At 46.4% G+C, this 24041-nt stretch overlaps 1 protein-coding gene across 2 annotated transcripts in view; it reads left to right on the forward strand.

Moving 5' to 3' along the window:
* Positions 1 to 24041, forward strand: part of MFSD2A (MFSD2 lysolipid transporter A, lysophospholipid) — an 87672-nt gene that overhangs the window by 51523 nt on the left and 12108 nt on the right. For both annotated transcript variants that reach the window (XM_078680792.1, XM_078680794.1), the window contains 6 exons: positions 10063 to 10235; positions 11428 to 11518; positions 15216 to 15337; positions 18074 to 18157; positions 22819 to 22902; positions 23712 to 23824. In XM_078680792.1, coding sequence (XP_078536918.1) covers positions 10063 to 10235; positions 11428 to 11518; positions 15216 to 15337; positions 18074 to 18157; positions 22819 to 22902; positions 23712 to 23824 — 667 coding nt within the window. The remainder of the gene's footprint in view (positions 1 to 10062; positions 10236 to 11427; positions 11519 to 15215; positions 15338 to 18073; positions 18158 to 22818; positions 22903 to 23711; positions 23825 to 24041) is intronic.

Below are 24041 nucleotides of genomic sequence, written 5' to 3' on the forward strand. Positions count from 1 at the left end.
TTAAATATTTAAAAATTCAACAATTGTATCTTTAAATTGTTGGTATTTGTATTTTATAGGCTTGTGTTGATTTACTGTTGGCGCAACAATGCTGTAGTCTAGGCAGCACACACAAGTCCATGTTTTAATCAGTTGAGCATCTAAACAGGTCCAAGCTCTGATACTGTGGAAGCCTGTGCTGTGATCCTTAGCAGGTCTACGCACATCTGATCTTCATCTGGAGTCTGAGGGTCTGTGCTGTGGTCCTCCGTGATTTAGGAAGGCCTTAGATGTGATCCTTGGAGTAGGCCTATGAGGGCCCGTACTGTGATCCTAGGAAATAACCTATGAGGATCTGTGCTCTGATCCTGAGAATGGACCTATGAGGATCTGTGCTCTAGTCCTTGGAAAGCACCTATAAAAGCTGTGCTGTGATCCTGGGAAAAGACTTATGAGAATCTCTGCTGTTATCCGTATAGGGTTTAGGAAGGTTTGTGCTCCTATACATAGAGGGTTTAGGAGGGGCTGTGCTCCTATACATAGAGGGTTTAGGAGGGGCTGTGCTCCTATACATAGAGGGGTTAGGAGGAGCTGTGCTCCTATACATACAGGGGTTAGGAGGGGCTGTGCTGCTATACGTAGAGGGGTTAGCAGGGGCTGTGCTGCTATACGTAGAGGGGTTAGCAGGGGCTGTGATCTGATCCTTGGAGAGTTTTCCTAAGGATCGGTACTCTGATCCTTAGGTTTTTCGATGTTCGTCTCTGATCCTTAGGTTTTTCGATGTTCGTCTCTGATCCTTGGGTTTTATAAAGGGCTGTGCTCGGATCCCTAGAGAGTCGAGTTCTTAGGCTTAGAAAGGGTGGAGGGAGATCTGCAGGATATTGCAAAATGCTAAACGTTGTCAAGAGGCCACGCTCCGATTTTTGCCCTTTCCCAACACAGACAGTTGGACTTTGTCGATCTTCCACGTCCGATGTGCGACAGTCCATACCTGGGCGTTGCTCCCAACTGGAAGTTCATCCAAGTGCAGTGATTATGAAATGCAGGCCATGACCTCAGATATGCTTACAATTAATTCATTGGAGTGCACGGCTGCCAAGGGATCCTGTATAATATTCGACTTGTTAAATCAAGGGTGAGGTGTCTGGGCTGTAACAGGCATTTGGGGGCTCTGAGCCTGAAATTCTGGAAGGGTGCAGGCTACTGCTTGCACTTCTAGCCTCCCACGTCCTCGGAACCAGCCAGTGCCACCGCCTGCCAGTGCTTGGAGGAAATTCCTGGTATGTGCTTCTGCCCACCAGCGGCGCGTGGTAGAGACTGGCCAATATTTCCAAAGCCTTTGGCAAGAAAGTAGGCCGTAATTACCCAATTGCTTGTAGGTTATCTACGGATGAATCCTTTTGCGTTGAAATCCATTTTGATTGACATTATACATTCGAAAGTCATGGATTTAAAACGACTGAGTTTTGGAAGAAAATGGACTCTGAATGGTCCCCACTCCCCTATTTTTTATTTTCTTAAGTTTATGTGGCGGATTCTCCTCCCTCTCTGACATCATCGATATGGTGTCTCTTCCTTTCAGACAGTTCTTCAGACCCTACAGTCTGGTTGATGGTACTGTGTTCGAACGCTACTAACCTGGTTACACAGAGCTAGAAAGGCACACTTTACGTCAACCTTCATTAGCTCAATTGTTTGGGGTGGTGGGGTTCAGGCAGAATCCTAGAGGGGGAGATCTATAGGTTTGAAGGTTGCATGAGATACAATTGCAACATCACGTTATTGACATATACCTCAAAGTTTAAACCTGATCAGTTTTAATATGTACACAAGGATTCAATTAAGTTTTTTTTTTCTCCCCTTGCCAACAAATTCCCATCATATTCTGCTTTCTGTAATTTATCCTACATTGGACTTTGTTTGTGCACCTGTTAGATGTTCTGTGTCTGCTGCTCCCGTGCTGTATGTAAACCATGCTTAATTTGAGCCTGTGGTTTCCGGTGCTTAATTGCCAACACCGAAACGTGTGGTAGTCTGCTACAAGGTTTGCGCTGTGTGGCTAATTTACAGATGATCATAACAACTGTTCATTTTTAATCCAATCCAATAGTCATTAAAAATGACGTTTCCCAGCCACCCAAGCCATTCTTATAGCATGGGGGCATGAAATAGTCCAATAGATAGCCAAAGGAGAAGCAAAAGGACAGCTGATACTGATTCTCTTTTAGTTATACTAAGTAAAAGGCGGGCAGCTGAATTCTGTAGGACCTGAAGCTTATTGAGACTTTTCTTTCTTATATTTACGAAAAGAGCATTTGCGTAGTCCATTTTTGAGAGTATCAGGGCGAAAATTACAGTTTTCTGCAGGTCTATCGGAATGAAGGGAAAGATCTTTCTTAAAAGTATCATAGTAAAGCAGCAGATAGACATGATTGCATTTACATGCCCTTTGAAGGTAAGTTGATTATCAAAGATAACTCCAAGGTTTTTTTACCTTAGTACCTGACGAGCTAAGTTCAGGTGGCCACCAATCTTGGGACCAAAAGGAGAGCTCCTTTCCAAAGTGCAATACTCGGTCTTGCCTGAATTCAACTTCAACCAGTTTTGGGCCATTCATTTTCCGATCTCCTGCACACAGCTATAAAAACGCTTTGCTGTCTCTGAAAGATTTGATGATACTGAGATCACTAATTTGGTATCATCTGCGTAAGTGACTACAGAGAACGTGAAAGATCTAATAAGATTTGCCAAAGGGGCTACCTAGGTGTTAAAAAGGGTCGGGCTAAGAGACGAACCCTGGGGGACGCCTCAAGGGAGAGAGAAGGAGGAGGATTTAAAATATTCAACTGCAACAAAGTGAATTCTGTCTGACAAAAATGATTTAACAAAAGCAATAGCTTTTGTCTTTTACCCCAATATCCTCCATCCTGTTCCGCAGGATTTGGTGGTTTGCAGTGTCAAATGCTGCTGAGATGTCCAGTATGACCTGCACTGCCCTACCACCCGCATCCGGCGTCAATCTAATCTGTTCCGAAACACTTATCAGTGCCAATTCTGTACTGTGATGTTTCCTAAATCCGAATTGGCAAGGGTCTAGGTGGCTTTGGTCCTAAATGTCAGCTGTGAATTGTTGGCTTTTTCAATTATTTTGGCCGGAAGGGGCAATCTGGAAATGGGACGGTAGTTCCCAGATTCTGAAGGATCTAGGTTAGCTCTTTTAAGTAAAGGAAGAATGTAAGCTATCTTCCAGACTCTGGGAAATTTTCCTGAATTCATCAGGAGATAAAACCTTTCTGTGAGGTATTCCAAAATCGTGTCCGCTGCTAAATGAATAGTTTTTGGTGGGCATGGATCCAAAGGAGATCCTGACTTTGTTTGCAAAAGGATGGTTTAAATTTGCTCCTGAGAAAGTTCAGCAAACGCAGTTAGACGGACGTTACATTCATTATTATTAATTTGGGAGCCATTATGAATTGATGATCCATCGAGGGATTCAAGGAAAAAAGATTAAAAATGGACTTAACCTTATCTTGAAAAATGGAAGTCCATGAATTGCAGGTTTGGTCCATGCCCTGATTCCCCGTTTCTGGAGATATAGATACTGTATCAAAAGGTTATTTTGTGGAATTTTTTGCTGCTTCAATCTTCTGGGTGAAATATTTGGATTTTTCTTTCAAAATCAGATTTTTATCTGAGGCTAAAATAAGTTTGTATTTCTCTTTTTCTGAATCCTCATAGTGGCGGCTCTATTTTCTTTCCTGCCTACGACATGCTTGTTTAAACCGCCTTAGGTTTTCTGTGAACCAGCGTTCAGAGGGAGTGTCCTGGTTCCTCCTGTGGGCTTTAGTCAACGCTATTTGTTCTGCGGCATTATCCAACCATCTCTAATATAGACTAGCCACTTAATCAGTATCTGTTGTTGTGTGGGGCCGTGTTTTTGATAGGATGGTGTCTAGCTCGGTCTTCTTTACCAAATGCCAATTTCGTGAGTACCTTACTGGATGAGATTTATTGTGAGATGCAATGAGGGGGGCTAATTTGATGTTAAACATAACTGCTCGATTATCAGACCATAGCAAGGGTAGGGCTGCTGATGTTGACAAGTACGGACAGTCGGAGAAAATGCCTTTGAGTCGATGGCCTGCTTGATGCGTCGATTCATTGACCCGTTGTTCTAGTCCGAGACTAAGCAGCATGTCAGTAAGACATACCGCATCTGTGTTCTCTGGATTTTCTAAATGCATATTAAAATCATCTAAAATTGTGCCAAGCAGGTGGCAAAATGAAGGGGTAGCATGCAGAAGGACCCCATGCCACGAGTGCACTGGGCACAGCCATGACCAGGTAATGAACAGCTTTGCTAAGTAAGTTCTGGGAACAGGGAAAGTGGCTATGGATTCCACCCAGAGCTTGTGGTAAAGGCCAAATGTTTGCTAGCATGGGTAACTCAGGGCGTGGCCTAACACTATGCACTGGGACTGAAATCCGTTGCATGTTGCTAAGGGGCTGGGTCAAACAATTGGAATGCAAATATTGATGTGAATTTCAGAACCACCACAATCCTTCTACAAGGTAAAGAAAGGCTATCCCAGTTGGATCCCACATAGCGCGAGTCCCTATCACAGGCCTGCCCTTTCTAACCATCGGATTGCTTGAGACTTGCATAGGTTTTCAAGAGGCAACGAAGGCTGCAGTTCAGACTTTCTTGTGGTCAGACGATCCGCCGGAAGTACAGTAACTGTAGCGCAGGAGAGCCTGCACAGCACATAAGGACTGAGGCGAGTTTAGTACACGATGACTCAGCCAGAGTTTATTTAGAAGGAGTCCAACCAATATGTTAATTGCTTTTCAAAGTGTTAGCAAGGCCCGTGCCAAGAGAAGGGCTTGGAGACCAATATTGATTAAGGTTATTCTTAAAAAGACAGGGTGGGGTTGGCCCTGGGGCAGAAATAAATCAAATCAATTAAATTGCATTGTAATGAATGCATCAGTCCAATGATCGGAGTGGTTAGTTGGAATTTAAATTACCATACAGATCGAAGCCTCTCTGTAAGGAGTAAAACCCATATTAGATTATTGGGATATTTGACGGTCTCTGTTTGGCCCTATCGGGGAGGGGCAAAGGCATGCAAGAAATGCTGCTGTTTGGCCGTAGGCCAGACCACTGCTACATGTGAGCGATCCACATAAGTTGTATGGAAGCGAGCAACGTGAATAGTTTGCGAGGAGAGCAGAGAAAGTGCCTTCCTCAATCTTTTTTCAAGTGGTTGAAGTAATTATAAAATGTAAATGTCTTCAGAACAAACGGCTCCTGCATTGTACAGTTCGTAGTTAAAAACAATGTAGACCTTATTAATGTCTAGAAAAAGGGTGTAGCAAACTCTGAAGATATATATAGACCCTTGACCAACATGCAATAATATCCACTGTACAGCAACTAAATAAATGTATGCTGAAACACTGATATATTCAAAATTATTAAATCTTTTTATTGCAATCATTTACTTATTTTTTTCATTTTTGGTTATTCATTTCATATTTTCCTTTCAAAAATATTTTCAGACATACATGACAATTAAATTCTATGGATGAGAATTATTTACAAATAAAGTAGTGCAAAAACAATCAGTGTAGACAAAGCAAATACATGAACACACTATCATCAAAAAACAGAAAAAAAGGGGGGGTGATATACGATATAACCAATCGTTGGAAAATTCGATGAAGGCAATGCGGTTGAATGGAACTACGCGCGTTTCGGCCAAAGGGCCTTCGTCAGGTGACCGTCATTCGTACATAACATATATACACAAATGTGATACGAACATGGAGACAATGCTGCTTCGTGAAAACAACAAGGCAACTCTGGTTCCTGTGTGAGCAGGTTTATTTGGATGGCATCAGATTATGGCATACTGATAAGTTCAAGTAAATACCCTTTGGAATAATTGATTTCATATGTGGCACAAGGGTATTAAATCCAGTCTTATTTCGTAATTTCTTGAAGACTTTGATGGAATTACCTGGCTCTTAAACACACTGTCGGATATTTATCTATAATCGTCACTTCACATAAAAAACGTTTATAAGCGCTGTAGACCGGAAGCACAAGGTGCCGGCATCTATTTCCTTCTCTGTTTACTTAGTCTTGGCGTGATTATGGAAATAGATACGCCGGAGAAACAATAATGTACGTCAGGCAACCTTTAGTTGCTGTACAGTGGATATTATTGCATGTTGGTCAAGGGTCTATATATATCTTCAGAGTTTGCTACACCCTTTTTCTCTACACAGTTTGTATTCCCTACGAGTAGCTAACTCAGTACATTGTAGGGGCCCCCCTTTTTCCATTGACCTTATTAATGTCTACACACACACAGCAGAGCTCAGCTGGTGTGGCCGATCATTGCATTGCCACCTAGGAAGCTCTGACCGCACTTGCAGCATACACAAGTTCTTGTCAGACCTTCCAGGATTTCGCAATTTAACGATTTGCAATAAATTTGCAACATCGCCACTTTTGTATAAAAAAAAGTGGTGCTTTTTACAAAAGTGCTTGCGGAACTTAGAGGAGTGCGGACCCTCCCTTGTAATGGTCCAGTGGCTTTCCACTGGGCCAATGGAAGCGGGGTCCTCACAGCAGGCAGGCGAGGTGTTTATTTACTCCTACCCTGCTGTTCATTCCTTTGTTGTTTGTCCTTGACGACAACGCCCCTGCTGCAACCGACCTCACCCATCTTGACGACCTGGGGGTTGGTGGGGGGCGGGGGGGACACCAGGTAGGTTATCCCTGTCCGGGAACATCGGAATATGTGCAGGTAACCTAATTATTGAAATTGGGGTCGAGCTTAAAATTTCCCAATGTTGGCAACACCTCACCTGACCTACCAGCGAGGCCTCTGAGCCTTAGCACACTCACCCCCCCCCCCCCCCCCCCCCATGGCCTGAATGTGATGGCCTGGCAGAATGGCAGGAAGGAATGCAGGCTAGCACTGCTCGTGAGATCTGGGCTTTTGTGAAGATGGCTCAAAGCTACAGCCGCAAAACGTGCCTCTCACTCGGCTCAGCTCCCCACCTCGAAGCACAGCGTTCTGTGATGCAGCCCGCCTACACATTCCATAGTGGCCTAGTCAGGTGGCCATAGTGGGGGCTGGATGGCCAGTAGGATATTGTGGATGGTTGTTCTCCATGAAACAGGTGACACTCCGACATGGCCCATCGGCCGAATGTGCGCTTTGCCAATCCATCCCTGGCTGCTGCCCACACCCACATCACTAACCTCGATTCCCACCGGCTGTGTTACAGTTTCACTTAACCCACCTTCCTCCTCATACTGACATCAAAAAAGTGCAGCCCTACTCTGCCAGCAGGAGGCAATCTCTTAGATTTCCCCGCATTGACGATGTGCCCATTAGCCGCCCGCTCAAACACCTACTGTGCTTGACACCTCACAGAGCCTGAGTGTCAAATATCAGTGTGACTCGGGCCCCTCCCAAACCGCCTGCCAGCTCTGAAGAAATGCACACGGGCCGCCCCGCAGCTAGCGCCCTGAGGGCAGATTAGCACTCCATTATTAGAGTGCTTCACTGGAAACAGACCGACTCATCCGGTCTGTCAGGCTTCTTTTTGTACAAGCCAAATGTCACGGAGCTTGGCTTGCTTTACCATGAGTACCGGTACTCTCTGTGGACACTGAGGCAGACAATGTAGAAGTGCCGGTACTTAGTACCGGCCCATTTAAAGCACTGAGCCCTCCCATCTTTGTGGGGGGTTCCGGTCCACCCATGGAGGTGAGCAGGCGGCTCGTGGTCATAGTTTGTGTGACGCCCCCTCCGCCCCAGGCCTGCTGAGGGGCCGGCTGGAGAGAGTTACTCCTCAGATGGGTGTTTCTGAGGTCTGCTCGGCGCAGGGTTATCGCAAGAGATAAGGAAGGCGGGGTCCGAGCACCAAGGCGGTGGGTGCCGTGGAAGGAATGTTCAGAGCCCCGGAGAGATGGGAGAAGAGATTCTGTGCTGTGCGCCTGGAGGCGGGCTGTCCGTGGTGGGTCGGTTTATCTCCTTATTGTTTAGCAGCCTTCGGGCCCTGTCTCTGCAGCAAGCAGTGGTCGGACTCAAGGGGGAACGGACGCAGAGAGCAGTCTCTTCAATCCCTCCGGGACCACCGGCAGCGTGGGATCACGGTGCCCAGGCAGGCCTCTCCGCCTCGGGCCCAGTCACAGTCCCTCCAAACATGGCCTTTCAGGGACCCCTCATGAGCAGCGGGTGAAGTACGCCCCGCCTGGAGCTCGATGGCATCCGTGCGCCTCACTCCTAACTCCAGCTTTCAAGGCTCTATAGCGCAGAGGCATCGCATGTTGCGCCACCATCATGTACACGCAGTGCAGCATACAGGCCCGTCTCAAAGGATCATGTCTGTGAACTGAACCAGCAAACTGAGAGGCACATGGGAGAGTGGATGTGCTGTCACTACTCTATCTCCTTGTAGGCGTCGTCTGCACAGCACTTGCGCTCTACTTACGAACAATCTTGTAAAAAAAAATTCTTAAAAGGGGCCTCGAGTCCCCCTCCCCTACCCTTGGTTGGCTTCCACATCACTATTGTTTTCAGGGGCGGCTACAGCCAATCCAGGGGGTGAGGGGGAAGTAAAATAAAAATATAAACTTACCTTTCTTGCCTGCCGCACCGATCTTCTGCTCCGAGCACTACAATTCCCATGGGCACAGGCTCCCAGAACCCACCCAATCCCAGCGCTTCTCCCAGCTTGAGAGGAGTGCTGGATTGGACGGAGCGGGGCGGTTTGGCGCTCCAGCAGGGGTTTGGAGCCTGACCCCTAGGATATCTCCAAGGAACAGCCTAGAGATATGCAAGTGCTCATGTCAGATTGGCCGCCGTGGACTGGCGACCGAACTGACATTTGTACTCTTCCCCCCCCCCCCCCTGCTGTGTGATGCTGCAGCCAGGTCCCGCCTCGCCCTCGACTCTGCAGACTGGAAGTAAAAATAAAATGACAAAATAGTTTTATGACCTTTTATTTGTCTTCTGACTGCTGCATTTCAGAAGTGGGGTGACACTCCTCCTCCATTTCGGAAGAGCTGCCCCTGGTTTCCTTGCTTTTAATTGGCCAGCATCTCCTGCTCCTTCCTGGTTCCCCCCAGGGCTTCAGTGTCATGTCTGCTGTGGACCATGTACCTAGTACTGTTTCCTGTCTGCCTCCAGTATCCTTCCACTGGCTGCTGGAGGGCTCCGGCAGATACTTTTAATATTCTTCTGGACATGCACTCTCAAAGAGTGCCTGTCTCTGCAGTCTATGTGCCGCTCTCCTCCTGCTCCCTGGTGTTGCTTTTAGCCCTCCTCCCACTGTCTGTTCTTGCTTCCCGCACCTCGCTCATGTTCGTTCCCTCCCACCCACTGTCCATTCTTGCTGCTCCAGCGCCTCCCTTGGGTGGCTTGTTCTATACATTGCCTCTTAGTAATTCCCCTTAGTAATTCCCCCTCTGGCCCTACCGTACGTCACTAAAAATATATATATTTACAAAACCAAATAGCTCTCAGAGCTATTTGGCTATATTATTTTTTTAGGCTGTTGCACAGCTTTGAAGGGCTTAAAGTAAACAAAAATAGCTATGCTACGGTCATTGCTGGTCGATGGACAATTATAGAGTATATATTTGTGTTGATGCAGAACTGCATACGGAGAAGTGGATTTCTTTCACTGGATGGTTCGGGGAAGCGCTGCATACTTTCCTGATATATTGGGAGGGACTACAAGCCTTAGTGGCTCCTATCCGAAGAGGTACATGGGTTTTGTCACCTCTCCTTGCACAAACCTCTCGCGAAAATACCCAGGTCTTGAACGCTGACCACCATATGTACCTTGTTTGCGTCCTGTGTCAGGCCTTTTGTATTGCAGTACAAGTTTAACATTATCTTCCATGCTCTTGTACCTCTTCCGTTGCTATCTGAACTCAATTTCCATTTTCTTAGAAGCTTCTTAGGTTGTGTAGCTTGAGGTGTTATTTTTACAGTGATCTTGTAGTGAGTCTTTTCTTTCTATTCACAATTGTGTTCACTTTCTGTGTTACAGGAATGACGGTGGAGGTTTTGGGCACCCTTTTGGGGACGGCGATTCAGGGGCAGATTGTTGGGCAAGTGGGCATGCCATGTATCCCCAGTGAGTTGCAGATGCCCCATGGAAATACCAGTGTGTCTTTGGAGGAAGTGAACAGCACGCACAACACAGACTCCATTGCCGACACGGTATGTACTTTGTTTCCATCACTTGCCCCCTCCCCAATGAAAGAGACCATGTCCCAGCAACTTCATTTAATTGGTTCTGTAGCAGTCATACTTGTGGGGCTTGCGGTGACTGTGTTCTCTCTGTGGGAGTCTTTTGTGGTGACTTCTGCCCTTAGGAGCATCTGGTGGCTAGTTCTTTTTTGCAAGAGCCATGGATAGCTTGTCACATCCCGCTGGGCACTCCAGTGAATGGCTACTTTCCATGGTCACTCTTGGTGGTTGCTCTTCTTTAGAACTTTTTGTGTCTTGCCATTGTCCATGGTAGCCTTTGGTATCTGTGTGGCCCATTGATGACTTTCTACCTTTGTGGGAGCTGCTCTTTGGTGGCTTTTTGTTTGAGTCTTTGGTTGTGAGTCCTCCATCGGACACTCCAGTCAATTGTTACTGTCCATGCGACCCTAGGTTGCCATTTGTGAGAGCTAGTGGTGGCAGGTTGACATCCACCAAGACCTTAGGAGTCTTGGCACCATTGTGCAGCCACTTTGGCAAGTGGTCACCATCTATGAAACCCTTGGTGGCTGATTGCTGTCTGTGGGAGTCTTGGATGGTTGGTGGCTTTCCAAAGAGCCCTTTTGTGGCTGATTACTATCTGTGCTGATCGTTTTGTCGTTGGCAACTATCACTGTAAATTCTTTTTGGCTGGTGGTTGTCCATGGGACCTTTTGGATATGGTCTTGGCGCATAGAGCCCTTTATGCGGCTGGTCATGGACTAGGACCCTGTGGTGTCTGGTAAATGTCTACTTACCCTTTAAGTGGCTGTTTTGGTGCCTGTTACTCCCTTGGTGGCTAGTCCCTCATTGTAGGGCCCTTTGTTGACAGGTCGCCATCAATGGGACGCTGGTGAATAGTCTTGGCACGATGTTTTAGTGACTTGTCACTATGTCTGAGAACTTTGGACGCCCGGTCATTGTCCTTGGACTCCTGGGACTTTCTGGTCACTGTCTGTTCGACCCTTTAATGGCTGTCTTGTGTGGGATCTCTTGGTGGCTGGTCATTGGCCACTTGGACTTGGTGTGTTGGGCTATTGGGTACTCTGTCTTGGTGCCCACGGTCCTTCAGTGCATATGTGCAGCGCATGGGACCCTGCAGCGGCTGTTCACTGTGTATGCTTTGCTATTCCTGTTGCTAACCTAGACATCCTCTCGTTTACAGAAAAAGGCTTACATGCTTGCGGCTGGCATAATTGGAGCGATCTACGTCTTTTGTGCAATTGTCCTGTGCTTAGGCGTGCGTGAGAAGCGAGGTGAGTGCACTCATATTGATGTAACATACCATAACGTGTTTCTAGCACCACCCTCTGCCCACCTCCCAAATTTTTCTATTTTTAAATTGCCTGTGCCTACCCGTACTCGGTCTGTTATGTTATATGGTTCCCTTTCCCATTTACCTCTATTTTATCCATCCCTCCTGCTGTCTGCCCTATACCTCTTCTCCCCACCTTTCACCCTTTCTGCCCCTACTAGCCATTCCTCTTTCCCCCTACACTTCCCCTCTCTCTCTCTCTGGAGCATTCTTAGTTACCCTCTCCTATCCTCTAATCTCCTCTGATTGCCCTTTGTGTTTCTCACTCCTTCTCTACCCTTTCCTTCCAGCTCTGTATCCTACCCACACTTCATCCTCTGCCTATCTGTCTCTCCTGCCGTCTACTCTATCTATCCCTGGAGGAAAGAAATACCTTCCCATGTATCAAGGCGACTCTGGTAGGATGGGTAGTACCAGCCACTCAGAAGGGCGGTTGATTGGCGGTTTTTTCCAATCAGAATTTCTCTCTGCCTTTAAACAATTTTGGGCCAATCTGAATTACTGTCCTCCCAGATGTGCTGAAGACCGAACGCAAACATTAAATGGTGGAAAAGTTTGCTACTGATGACTGATTGCTGGAAATGTCAGATTCCACCCTTTCTGCACTCAGGCGAATTGTTGCTATTTCAACTAAATACTTCTCCTGCAGCTGAGATGCACTTCTAGGCCTCGAATCCACCATTTCAGAAGACATCATATCAAAGGAATGGCCCTGCAGACATATTGACACAGTATTCTAGCTCCGTCCATCATCGCCAGACACTGCTGCCAAAGAGACTACGTGTCTTCCTTCCCAGCAATCACACTGAACCACAGACTAACCCAGCCAGCCGCTGGCAAACGCACCCACGTGCGTTTGCTGCATAGGGAACAATGAAGAAATGGAGCAAGAGTCGGTGGAGCTGGATGGTCCTGCTTTCAAGCAACTAGTTGCTATATACAGTGTCACAACTGGTGGCTTCAATTCCCTGTTCTGAGAGTACATAGGTTTTGCAATATGCACTAAAGTGAGCACTCGAGAGACCGTATGATATCCATGTCCAGGTCTCTTATTGTTGTAGTGAGGTTAGTAGGCCCCATGGGTCTTTCTACTCAGCCCAGTGGTGACCCATGGGCTAGAATGCACCCTTTTCACAGGGCATGGTCAGTGTGGCTCCCTAACCTCATTCTTGGCCATCTTCCACCGGGTGTCTCAAAGTCTGAGGTTCCTTATCCTGAAACGATTCCCAAGCATGGGGCTTGATGACAACCAGAGAAGACTTTATATGAAGTGACCATCACTTTCAGAACACTTGGGCTGAGCCCCCACCACGTTCAGTGCATCTATTCTGTGTTCTTAAAGCAACTTTATGCACTGCTTTGGCACAATCTGAACCCCTAATTCCTAGTGGCATATACCACACATATGTTTAAGTGCTGCCCCACTTACTATATCCTCACCGTGAAAGGAAGTGTCCGCATCCCTCTGATTAGCAAGTACTGAGGTGAATTCCAGGAGTCCCCAAGGATGGGTGTCCCTGAGCGCCTGTGTTGTTGCAAGACTGTCTCTAAAGCACAGCCTCTTCCTACTCCGGGTTCAGGCACAGATCCCAACATCCAGAGATTTTTTTCAGGAGCACCTCCGGTTTAAAGAAACCTCAAATGTAAGCCGATTTGAGAGAAGAAAAAGCGCATGTAATAGTAAAAAGCTCAACTCAGAATTTTGTATCTACGTTAGAGCAAAGTTGCTTTTCTGTGTAAACTTTCACATTAGACACCAGTTGGACCTCTAATGGAAAAAGGCCTGAAGCTAGAAGAGAAAAGCCCAGCTGTACAGCGAGTGGGGTGTAAAAAGAGGTAAAATAAAGAAGGGTTATAATCAGAATATCAGAGCACACCATAGCAGGCTAACACTGTTAAAATCTTAAGATGAGATGCTAGCAAAGATGGGAATTTACCAAACGAACAAAGAACTCGTCTGACACAGAAAGCAAAACCAGCAACACTACAGGAACAAGGACCCAATCAAATACAAAAATCTGGAACAAAGAACCGACATACTTTAGCACAGCCCAGCTAGCGAGGGAAACCGCACGAGCAGGCAGTGCCCAGCTGGGCAAGGAAAGCCCCAGGAACTTTGCTCCTTTCTACCCTACTATCACTCAAGTGTGTTATCTTTTATTATTGTGGTGTACCTTATCGATGTGCAGAATCAACTTCCTCCAAGGAAACCACAACATACATATATTAAACAGGTACACATTATCCATGTCCTGCCTGAATAGAGTGAGGGACCAGTTTGTAAGGGACTTGCAGACAAATTTGGGAAAGTTAGGCTAGCAAGGCAACTCTTCCGGTGAGACAACAGGTAAAAAAGACTATCCTATGTAGATCATCTTTATGTATGTAAAGATGGTATGGCACGGAGATTTGCGTTAAAAGGTTTATTTCAAGTAAACCTGGGCACAGCAGAGAAACGCCTCTACTCTCTTCCCTCAGCTCTCCAACTGCTCCGCGATCTAGAACACCACCACAGTGGACGCTTGGAGCAAGGGCAGAGCGAGGACATAGCACGAGAGAGAGAACATAACCAAGTATAACAGGGCAATAATATATACATAACAAAGTACCACCACTGTGATCCTCCACAGCGAGGCACGCTCAGTAAAGGTGGTGCACATCGTATAGCTCTCAGCCCACAATGCCCCGCTCTGGGTCACATTCCATGTCACAATGGGCCCTCAGACAACGCACATTACTGTAGATTTTGTTGAGGCAAAAAAAATCAGTCTTAACCAAGGAAACGTGTGGAATTCAGGCCAAGGAATATGCTCTGCCAAACCAGGCAGAGGACCTTTTCTGTTTCCAACACATGTGTGACATTTTCCAACTCTTGTTTCGTCAGTGGTTAATATTACTTTAATTACCCATGCATCCTGAGGGCAAACCTGTACATCAAGTTTACTTTTGGTAATAAAGAGGTGGAAAGTATGAGCTGGCAAATACGCCTCGAAATAAGCAGTGCCCAACGGCGCAGGCAAGGCAGACATTCTGAAAAGGAAATCATTCAGGATCCGCTGAATAAAGCAATAAAAAAACGAATGCCTTGAAACCTAAGAGAAAGTATGCTTTCAAATATCCAGTCACGGACTCTGGCAGCCCACTTGCAGGAAATGTTGAGCACTTCATGCGGCGTGTCCCTGTGGACAATCAAATCAAAACCTTGGAGCTAGGAACCAGGGTGTAAACATTGGTGTTAAACTAAAATGGCCAAAACGCAAAGAGGCGGCCAACCAAAATACCAATTGTCGAGCAAGAACAGATCCATGTTGTGAAATTGGCAGGAAGGCAGCAGACAGCCACAAGTGCATGTAAGTATTTTAGTTTCTTCAGACGCCCTGTAGCAGTAGTGTGCTTTTCTGCCACCTGCTGTTCTCGTCGCCACTCAGTCTGTTTGCCTCTCCTACACACCCTCTGCATTACTCAGGCTCATCGCAGTCTAAATCCACTTTTCCTTCAAGATTTCTTTCCTGCTTTCTTCTTTCCTCCACTCTCTCTGCTACCCTCTCCTCAGTCTCACTCATGACTGTTCTCGATTTCACTCCTGCTCAACCCGAGTGTGTCCCTCCCGCTCACCCCTCTGTCTCTTTGTCCTACAGACACCGGGAAACTGTTCACGGATGAGCCAGTCTCTTTCTTCCAGGGGCTGAAACTGGTTATGAGCCATGGACCTTATATCAAGCTCATTGCAGGCTTCCTCTTCACCTCGCTGGCGTTCATGGTAAGTGATGAGTTTTCCTCTTCATGGGGTTAGGGACCCCAAGATGGTCATTTCCCTCCAAAGATCCCAACTTCATCATCCAGATACCTCCACTCAGTGAACTGTTCAGCATCATCCCCACCCTATGAACTGCTCAATATCACTCCCCTACCCCCAAGTATGTCGGCCAGTCTCACCCTACTCTGTCCAGCAAATGCCCTTGACGCCTCCCTCCCCCCACATTCAATCCACCAACTGAGTGACCAGGGTCCTTATCATCGAACCCAGTTGATTGATCTTTTCGTACCATTTTGCACAGAATGATTGAGAAGAACTGAACTTGTATCACTCCATTCCAGAGAGGTCAGTATCCCCCTCCACTACCCAGTGCGCTGTCAGTATCACCCATCCCAGTCCCAACAAACTTGTTGGTTCCATCGGTGTCCCCTTCCTTTTCCCAGTAATCTGGTCAGTACGAGGCACCTCCACCCTGGGTGCCAGGCTAACATCAATCCCCTGTGACCTGTCCAATGTCAAGGTGTGCAGAGGGTCACACTGTGCCCGGTCACCTGTTGAATATCACACATCCGCTCTATAAAGCTGTATGACTAGTAAACCTTTGTCTGTTGTATTTTTTTCCTCCCTTTTGTGCTGGACGCAATAGCGGACTCCACCAGCTGGTAATAGCGCTATATAAAAATGAATCTGCTCGCTAGTGTATTCCACCATGGATGACCTTTCTCCCCAGTGGCTTGCTTCCCTTATATGTATATTGCACCCTCCTTTCCAAGAGTGCTAATATCTCCCCTCCCCTCCCTTCCCTTGTTCTATCCCCTGGTTCCTCTTTGACCATGCTTGAATCGGAAAAGTGTTATTAAGTTTTCTTTACCAGGGATCAGGCTTTAGTGGGCAAAATGTTTACAATAGGAAGAAGAGAATGTTTACATATCAATGCCTTCCTTATAAAGCTCACTTTGGCCATAGATGCCTTTTAGGGGAGGCAGAGGAGGGGAGGGAGTGTCTGCTAAGTAGGTAACCATAACAAGCATTAGCAATTCCAGTAGGTCTGGCTTTAAAGGAGTGAAGTATGGTAATGTGAAGCATTACAAGTAAATAGAATGGGAACGCATCTCCATTTGTGTGGAAGCAAAGAACTGTAGAAAAATACTGTTGTAGGTTAAAAGGTCCAGTGACAGTTGCACTGCCATGTCAGACCTAAAAATCCATGTAGGTTAATGACTGCCCACCCCCCCTGTCTGTGCTGCTGCCAGAGGAAAATACCACAAATTATCTAGTTATCTAAGACACTTCAATAACATTGCAATATCCTGTGTGTGCCCCTGGAAGTTCAAGCTAAGGCAGCTGGATAAATAAAGAAAATGATCACAGCTGTGTGGCAGGCAAGCACACTTTTTGTGGACGCACACAACTTCTGCCCAATTCAAACCTGTATTCCCATCACCCAACATGTAGGTGAAGTCAAAGCCCCTCTCTGTTGATGCTCACATAATTGTCTGGCAATAGCTGCGTTGCCAACCCAGATCGTAAAAATCTGGTTGGGGCTTTGCTGAGTGCAGAATTGAGGTGCACAGGCATGTCAGCCTTTCACTTGTAGGAATGGTGAGCAGAGGGTAGCACACCCTCCAGACACAGTACTGCGGGTACCAGGTAACCTCCTTTGACGCTCACTAGTGAATATCTACACAGAGTGACCGCGAGAAGCTTAATTCTACAAGGCAGTGCTTGGGTGATAGACTCGAGCTTAGAGGTTCCAGGCACTTTAGTCCTGAAGGAAGTGACAAACGATAGGAGATGGCGTGCACTGGTTCCCTTTCAGACATACTACACATGGGCCACTTTCTAGTGGCAATGCATGGTTGAGATTGGGAAGAGGGGGACTCCAACCTAAAGGACTACAGAAGTGAGGAGGGTCCCCATACAGGGCTTCTGAAAGGCACAAAAGGATCCATCTTTGCGGGCGGAGTCCCATTCAAAAAGACCCTCTTTCACATTTTCCCCGACAACCACAAATTGAGAGATTTGTTCTTTGAAAGAACACATACATTGTTTTCAAGGTTACTGTAGATTTGTATTTAATCACGGCTATTTGGAAAGGGCAGCCCGCCCCCAACACCCCCCACCTACAGCACATACGCGTTATCTAAAACGACACATGATGAAAGTAGCCACTGCCAATCAAGTAGCATTTTCATCATGCTTGTCGTGTAGCAAAACTTCGGGAGGAGCAAATCAGTTTACACATCAAATGTCAAGGCCGCGGTTCCAGAGCCCACTTTCAAACACAAAGAAATGACAAATTATGTATGTATTTCAGGAAGCCTCAGCCATAGGCTGTCTTTCACAGTAAGGGATCTATGGACCTTTTTGAGCAGATCCCAGAAAGGCGTTAGGAGTGCAAGGGATGGGTTTGAGATGCACTAGGGAGGCTTTGGCAGGTCAGGGGTAGTGTGTGTCCAAAGTCCGTCTAAGCTCTTGGACAAGAGGTCGTTCCTTCTGGGGCATGGCAGAACGTTTGACTTTCATGAGCATGCATGGCTGTTTGGGGCATTTGACAGTATTTTTGATTTATTTTTTTGGAACTTGGACAATAACTTTGAAGCCTGTGTAAAACCAACGGAGATCTATTTGTGTGGGTGCGGGTGACTGATACAAAGAGCCTGGGTGCGGGTGACTGATACAAAGAGCCCACAAAGTTTGGCGGAGAAGTCCAGAATAATTCTTCTTTCTCTCCCACAGCTGGTGGAAGGAAACTTTGCCCTCTTCTGCACCTACACTCTGGGCTTTCGCAACGACTTCCAGAACATTCTTCTCGCCATTATGGTAGGTTCCTCATGAAGTGGTGGCTGGCATCTACGGGGAGGGGTAGCGGGTACAAAAGAAAATAAAAATGTATAAAACTTACCTGAATACGATGTCCTCCGCTCCGGTCCTCTTCTCTCCACAGGAACTGGATGCAGTAACTCCCTTGACCAATCCTGGCACTGCTCTCATGCAGCAGCTTCACTCTTAGCTCTACAGCTCTCTGGAGGCTTGCACTTGCTCTAACCCAGCTGTCCTAAGACAGTTGGGTTATAGCTGTTTAAAGTGCACGTGTGACTGGCCGTCGCAAGACGGCCAGCCAAAAAGACATGCACACTTTAAACAGTGTGCAAAGACAGCCCACCCTCCTCCCTGTTGCTGTCACTGAAAATGGTAATAAATTGCCCTTTTTTTTTTTAAGGGTTTTGGGGGGATTTTAAGTGGGGTGACACTCCTCCGTTCCAACAGAGGAGCCGCCCCTGACCTCATGCACGAAAGGTTAGGACTGTCACTGTCCTACACTGTAAGGAGTTACATGCTCTTTGCCCCATACGATCCCCCAGCTGTGTCTCTGTCTACCTTGCTTCCTTTACTCAGACAACTTGAAATGCCCTTGTTGCAGTTTGTGTATAATTGGACGAACCTTACGTCCCTTCCTCAACAATCAGCCTCCTCTTCCTGTTAATAAGAATGATACTAAGCTCTGCCTCGCCCTCATTAACCTGTGCTCCTTTCCAAAGCATAAAATAGAAATGGCTGACCTCCTGGGTAGTTCACACTTTGATGTACTTTTCAATACTGAAACCTGGGTCGAGCCGACGTCCAGCCCTGATTTTGGTATTGCAGTCCACACTGAATTCTCTCTATTTAGATAAGAGACCACACAGAAGAGGTGGAGGTCTTGCTTTGATATATCGTAGCTGGCTCACTGCTACCTGTGATCCCGCTCTATTTTTAGACTGCGAAGCCTTCTTTAAAATAGGAATCCACAGTAAGCTCACTTTAAGAGGGCTGTTTTTATATCGCTCACCAGGCCGAAGAAATTGTTTTTGAACAACCTTGGCTCACTATTAGGAAATAGTCTCTGTGCTGACGATTTCACAATCCTGGATAATCTAAATTGTCGGACTTCATATCCCTTATAAACTCCACATTCCTTTAAAATCATGTGGTCCCTCCTGCTGTAGGGCCTGGAGTAAAATCGCTAGAAAACATTCTAACCCAACTCCTCCTTAAATGCCATCCTACTCTTCCGTCCGATCCTGACCTAGCATCGGCTCGCTATATGGACTGACTCAACGACTCCTTTTCTAAACTCACCCCACCCAAAATCTCTCACACCGACAGAAGGGAACCCTCAGCCCAAGGCGTTCAGACTTGAGAAACAACTCTGCCGGAGACGGGAAAGATGCTGGCGCAGGCACTGTGATTTGTTGGAGAAGCACTCCTACAGATTAGCATTGGCCAAGCTCCAAAATTGTTTAACTAAAGAAAAAAGCAATTTACTACACTCAACTAATCCAATCAGCCACAAACTCCACTACAGAATTATTTCGGGTAGTCACTAAGCTCACCGCCGTTCCCAGTAATAACGCTGTTTTACATAGTCAACAGTTCTGGGACAATAATACTTAATGGCTCAAAATCTGGTTCTCCACAAAATCCCTCCCCTCTTGGCCTACTCAAGCTTGCACCGGAGTTAATAGCTATTAATCTCTCATCCATTTTTAACTCCATGTTTTCAACTGAAGTTTTTCCATCAGTTTGGAAAAAACCTTCTATCCTCCCCTTAATAACGAAACCGATTCTGAATCCAGCAGACCCTAATAAGTACAGCCTCATTTCCGCCCTCCTTCTTCCTGCTAAAAGTGTGGAGAAAATGCTGAACATGCATCGTACCCAATTTATCCACGTAAACCATCTTCTGCACCCAACCCAGTTTGGTTCAGACCAGTAATAGCCCAGAACCTGCTCTCATCAAAGCCACCGAGGAGTTAAGAGCTCTGCAGATCTTAGCAGATGGTGGAAGAGGTGTGAAGCCGCGGCCAGGGCGACTGACTCCGGAATCTGGGGATCACGGTTCGATCCCCGGCAGCGGCGGCAGATTATCCCAGCACCATGTGACTCTGGGCAATAGCTTGCTTAATCTTCCCGACGGCCCCCAGCGCCTAGAGACCCTTACGGGTGATTGTGCGCTTTACAAATGTGGATTATTATTATCATTATTAGCAGCCTTTGATACGGTTGTTCAGAAAACCCCAATCAACTGTCTGGCTGAATTAGCTGTTAAAGAGAACTCCTTCCTCTTAAACAGGAATCAATCAGTGGCTTTGGCCTGCTACGAGTCCTCTCCTTTCTCACTTCCTTGTGGGGTCCCTCAGGGATCCTCGTTTAGTCCAACACTACTTATATAGGTCTCTGAACTGGCTACCCTAAGCAGAAGCTTCGACTTCTCACCTACCTTCTACGCGGATGCAATTCAAATAGTAGTGTCAGCCTTTAACAACAACCCCACAGTGTCTACCCACTTCCAGGACTGCATGAGGACAATCAGTTCATGGATGAACTGGCACTGTCTGAAGCTAAATTCGGAGGGGAGGGGAGGGGGGGCTGAGGTTGTAACATTTGCCAACCTTTCCCCTTCCTGGTCCCCGTCCTGGTTGCCAGTGGAGCTCTGTCCCCTCTCCCTGACCAAAGAGAAGAACCTGAATATACAAATTGATAGCAAGCTTAATTATAGAGCTCAGGTTTCTGCTGTAGTCTCTTCTGTCTGCCATAGTCTCCGGATGATCAAAATAATTATTCCCTACATTTCCGCAAAAACCAAAAAAGTTGTCCCGCCTTAGAACTATCTAAATTAGACTACTGCAATGGCCTTGGCATGAACCTTCGGAAAAAACATATTCACATACTTTAGACAGTACAAAATGCTGTAGCCAGAATGGTTCTAGAATTGCCTAGGTTCCACTCCATGTCCCCTGGAATCTGGAAGTCTCCCTGGCTTCCTGTGCCAAGTCATGTACAATTTAAATCCCTGTTTATCGCCCATAAGGCACTGCACAACACAGGCCCCAAGTTTCTGAGACGCATCTTCCAGTGGTACATCACCTATTTGCTTTCCTTCAGGGAAAAACTCAGAACATGTCTTTTTAATAATTAAGGTGTTCAGTTCGTGCTCTAGTACAGTTAGCGCCAAGACGCCCCAGGGTATATGTGCCCTTAATTAATTTTAATAACATAACAGTGTTGGGCATTCTTCTCCTGGTGGCCGTGGAAAAAATCTCTAAAGAGAAGCCTGTACCCCTCAAGAATGGGGTTTTACTGTTTCTTTTGGGTAAACTTGTAGCATGGATGAGAACATTTATTAAAAGTGTACCCATTTAAAAATGTTTCTGAGGTCAGGAACGTTTGCCCGTGTTAGAGGTGCTGATGGATTCCACTATGTAGAAAAAGATAGGTTCAGTCGCAATGGTAAGTTCTCGTTTTCTCCCCACGCCTGTGTGCAGTGATCCAAAGAGTGTTGCCTCTTTCCTCCCAAGGACCCAGAGGAAGTGAATTATGTATAGGAACCTCTCTAAATCAGTGACAGCCTCATCTGAAACCCAAGAAACTGACTGCCCTAAATCACTTGGCCTTAGGACGCTTCGGGAATTAGATGTTGTGACACGTTGTTTTATGTAGAGCGTATGTCTCATTTATTGCGACCCAAAGCACTTCAGGGGAATAGAAAGAGAAGGAGAGATTCCGAAGTGAAGGAGGAGACAGACCCATGGCAGCAGGCGACTATGGAAGGCTCCTCTGGGGTGGCAGGGAAAAGGGTCAATGAGTAAAGGATAAAATGAGGCAGAAAGTTGTGAAATAGAGACTGTTTTGCATAAAGGACACAGACCGTTTCGAAATACTATTGGTCCATTGTGATGGGATTTGCAAAAGGTCGGTAGGGTTAGAGTATTGTCAGTACTCTCTCCTCTGGAAGCCTACTGGTGCTGAAGCAGATTGGCACATGCTGAATATTCAGCTGAAAGACTCCAGGAAACATCAGGCACACTGAGGCAATAGTTTGGCCTGAATTTATGGGACCTCACTGTCTCTGTCGATGCACAGTCTTGTGGTCGCTGCATGCTTTCCATTTAGGCTTGATGACTGTAAGTCTCTACGTGTATGCCTGCACTGCCTGTGACTAACCTGCAGCGAAAGTAGTACAAAATGTCCAAAATGTAACCTTGTCTAAGAAGCCTGGAAATGTTTGCATTGGTTGGCATCTGAACAAATGGTGCTGGTCTTGGCTCTCTGCGTTGCGAAGAGCCTTTTACAATCCTAAGAATACAAAAATGTGCCAGGTGTTAATGCCCTAAACGCCGACCTGCTCTGTGCGTTCACAAAATGGGTTTCCTGATGGAAGGTCGTGCCTTCCACTTTCCAGTCCCAGGCCTCTGGAACTCTCTTCCGTAAGAATTGTGAGCTCAAACATTACCTACTCATTAATACAAAGCTAACTACATCTTTTTTTTTGTTAATTGAAAAAAATTTAGAAATTTGGTCCGATATTTTTTTGTCATATTGCGCTATTGTAATGTGGGTCTTCTGTTTTCTCTCCTTTGTATTTTATTTTAGAACCATTAAACCTTTCAGTGGCAGTGCAATTTATAAATAAAGATCTCCATGTGCTCTCTTTTTCTCAGATCTCAGCCACCCTCACCATCCCATTCTGGCACTGGTTCCTGACGCGCTTTGGGAAGAAGACGGCGGTATACTGTGGCATCTCAGTAAGTATGGCGGAGCGGCGATGGTAGGGTTGGGGCGATTGTGCATTTGGTCTTGGAGTAGCCCACACAGCGCTGTTTCTGATCCAGTGTAAATCTATAGTTGGCTGGATGTTTGGGTTGCTTGTCAGGAATTGCTGAGTACAGATGACTGCTGGACAGCATGCACCTCTAGCAGGGCTGTAGAACTAAATACAATGGTCAACCATATCGAGCAGCACATATATCCACTCCAAAATAACATCAAATAGGCTAAGCATATGCATGTACATTTTAATGTCTTGATTCCACATCGACTTACCTTGACAATATGTTGGTAGTCAACCTTGCGCATTGATATAAATGCAGAACAATATTAAATATTTAATGTTTTGGGAGAACACTGTCTAGCAGATGGGGGAGGGGGGGGGGTGACTAGGCCCGGGGTAATGATTGATAAGAGTCGCTCTTGGCAAACAAGGCTGTGGGACTCCTGGGCAAAGATGGAAATGATGAAGAGCAGGTGCCTAAGAACCGCCTCTGTAAACACCCTGTTGGGAAGGTTGGAATATTTTGAGTGACCCTTGTTCCGTCGCATAAGCACTAAAAGTGCTTTGTTGACCAGCCCTGTGGGGTTTGGTAATATAAGGAAAGTTACCCCATTCAGGGGTTCTTGCTGTACCCCATAGCGGTGCCCACTCTGCTTCCGTCCGCATCAGAAGGCTAGTCTGCGTCCGCTCATTCCAGTCATGGGTCGCAGTCGGAGACTGAGGCCATCTGATGGGGTCTTTTGGTGCTCTCTGACTCTATCCCTCTTGCCACCTCTTTCACAGTCTGCCATCCCGTTCCTCATCCTCGTGGCCGTCATGAAAAGTAACATCATCGTCACCTACATCGTTGCCGTTGCATCGGGCGTTAGTGTCGCATCTGCCTTCTTGTTGCCTTGGTGAGTACATGGTTTTGAAGTCTGTATAGATGTAGTTTGTGTAATCTAGAAATGAGAAGAGACTGGCCTCGCAGCAGCCACAGGTAATTAGTTTGCTGTCAAAAGGTGGTTCTTTCACCCACTCCTTCCAAGTGGTGATTGGCCTACTGTGCCCTTCCGCTTCCAAATATTACTTCCCCATGTATCCCTACTTTCAGATGTTTTTTCTTTCCATGCA

The sequence above is a fragment of the Lissotriton helveticus genome, chromosome 3_1, assembly GCF_964261635.1.
Source record: "Lissotriton helveticus chromosome 3_1, aLisHel1.1, whole genome shotgun sequence".
Taxonomy (NCBI): domain Eukaryota; kingdom Metazoa; phylum Chordata; class Amphibia; order Caudata; family Salamandridae; genus Lissotriton; species Lissotriton helveticus.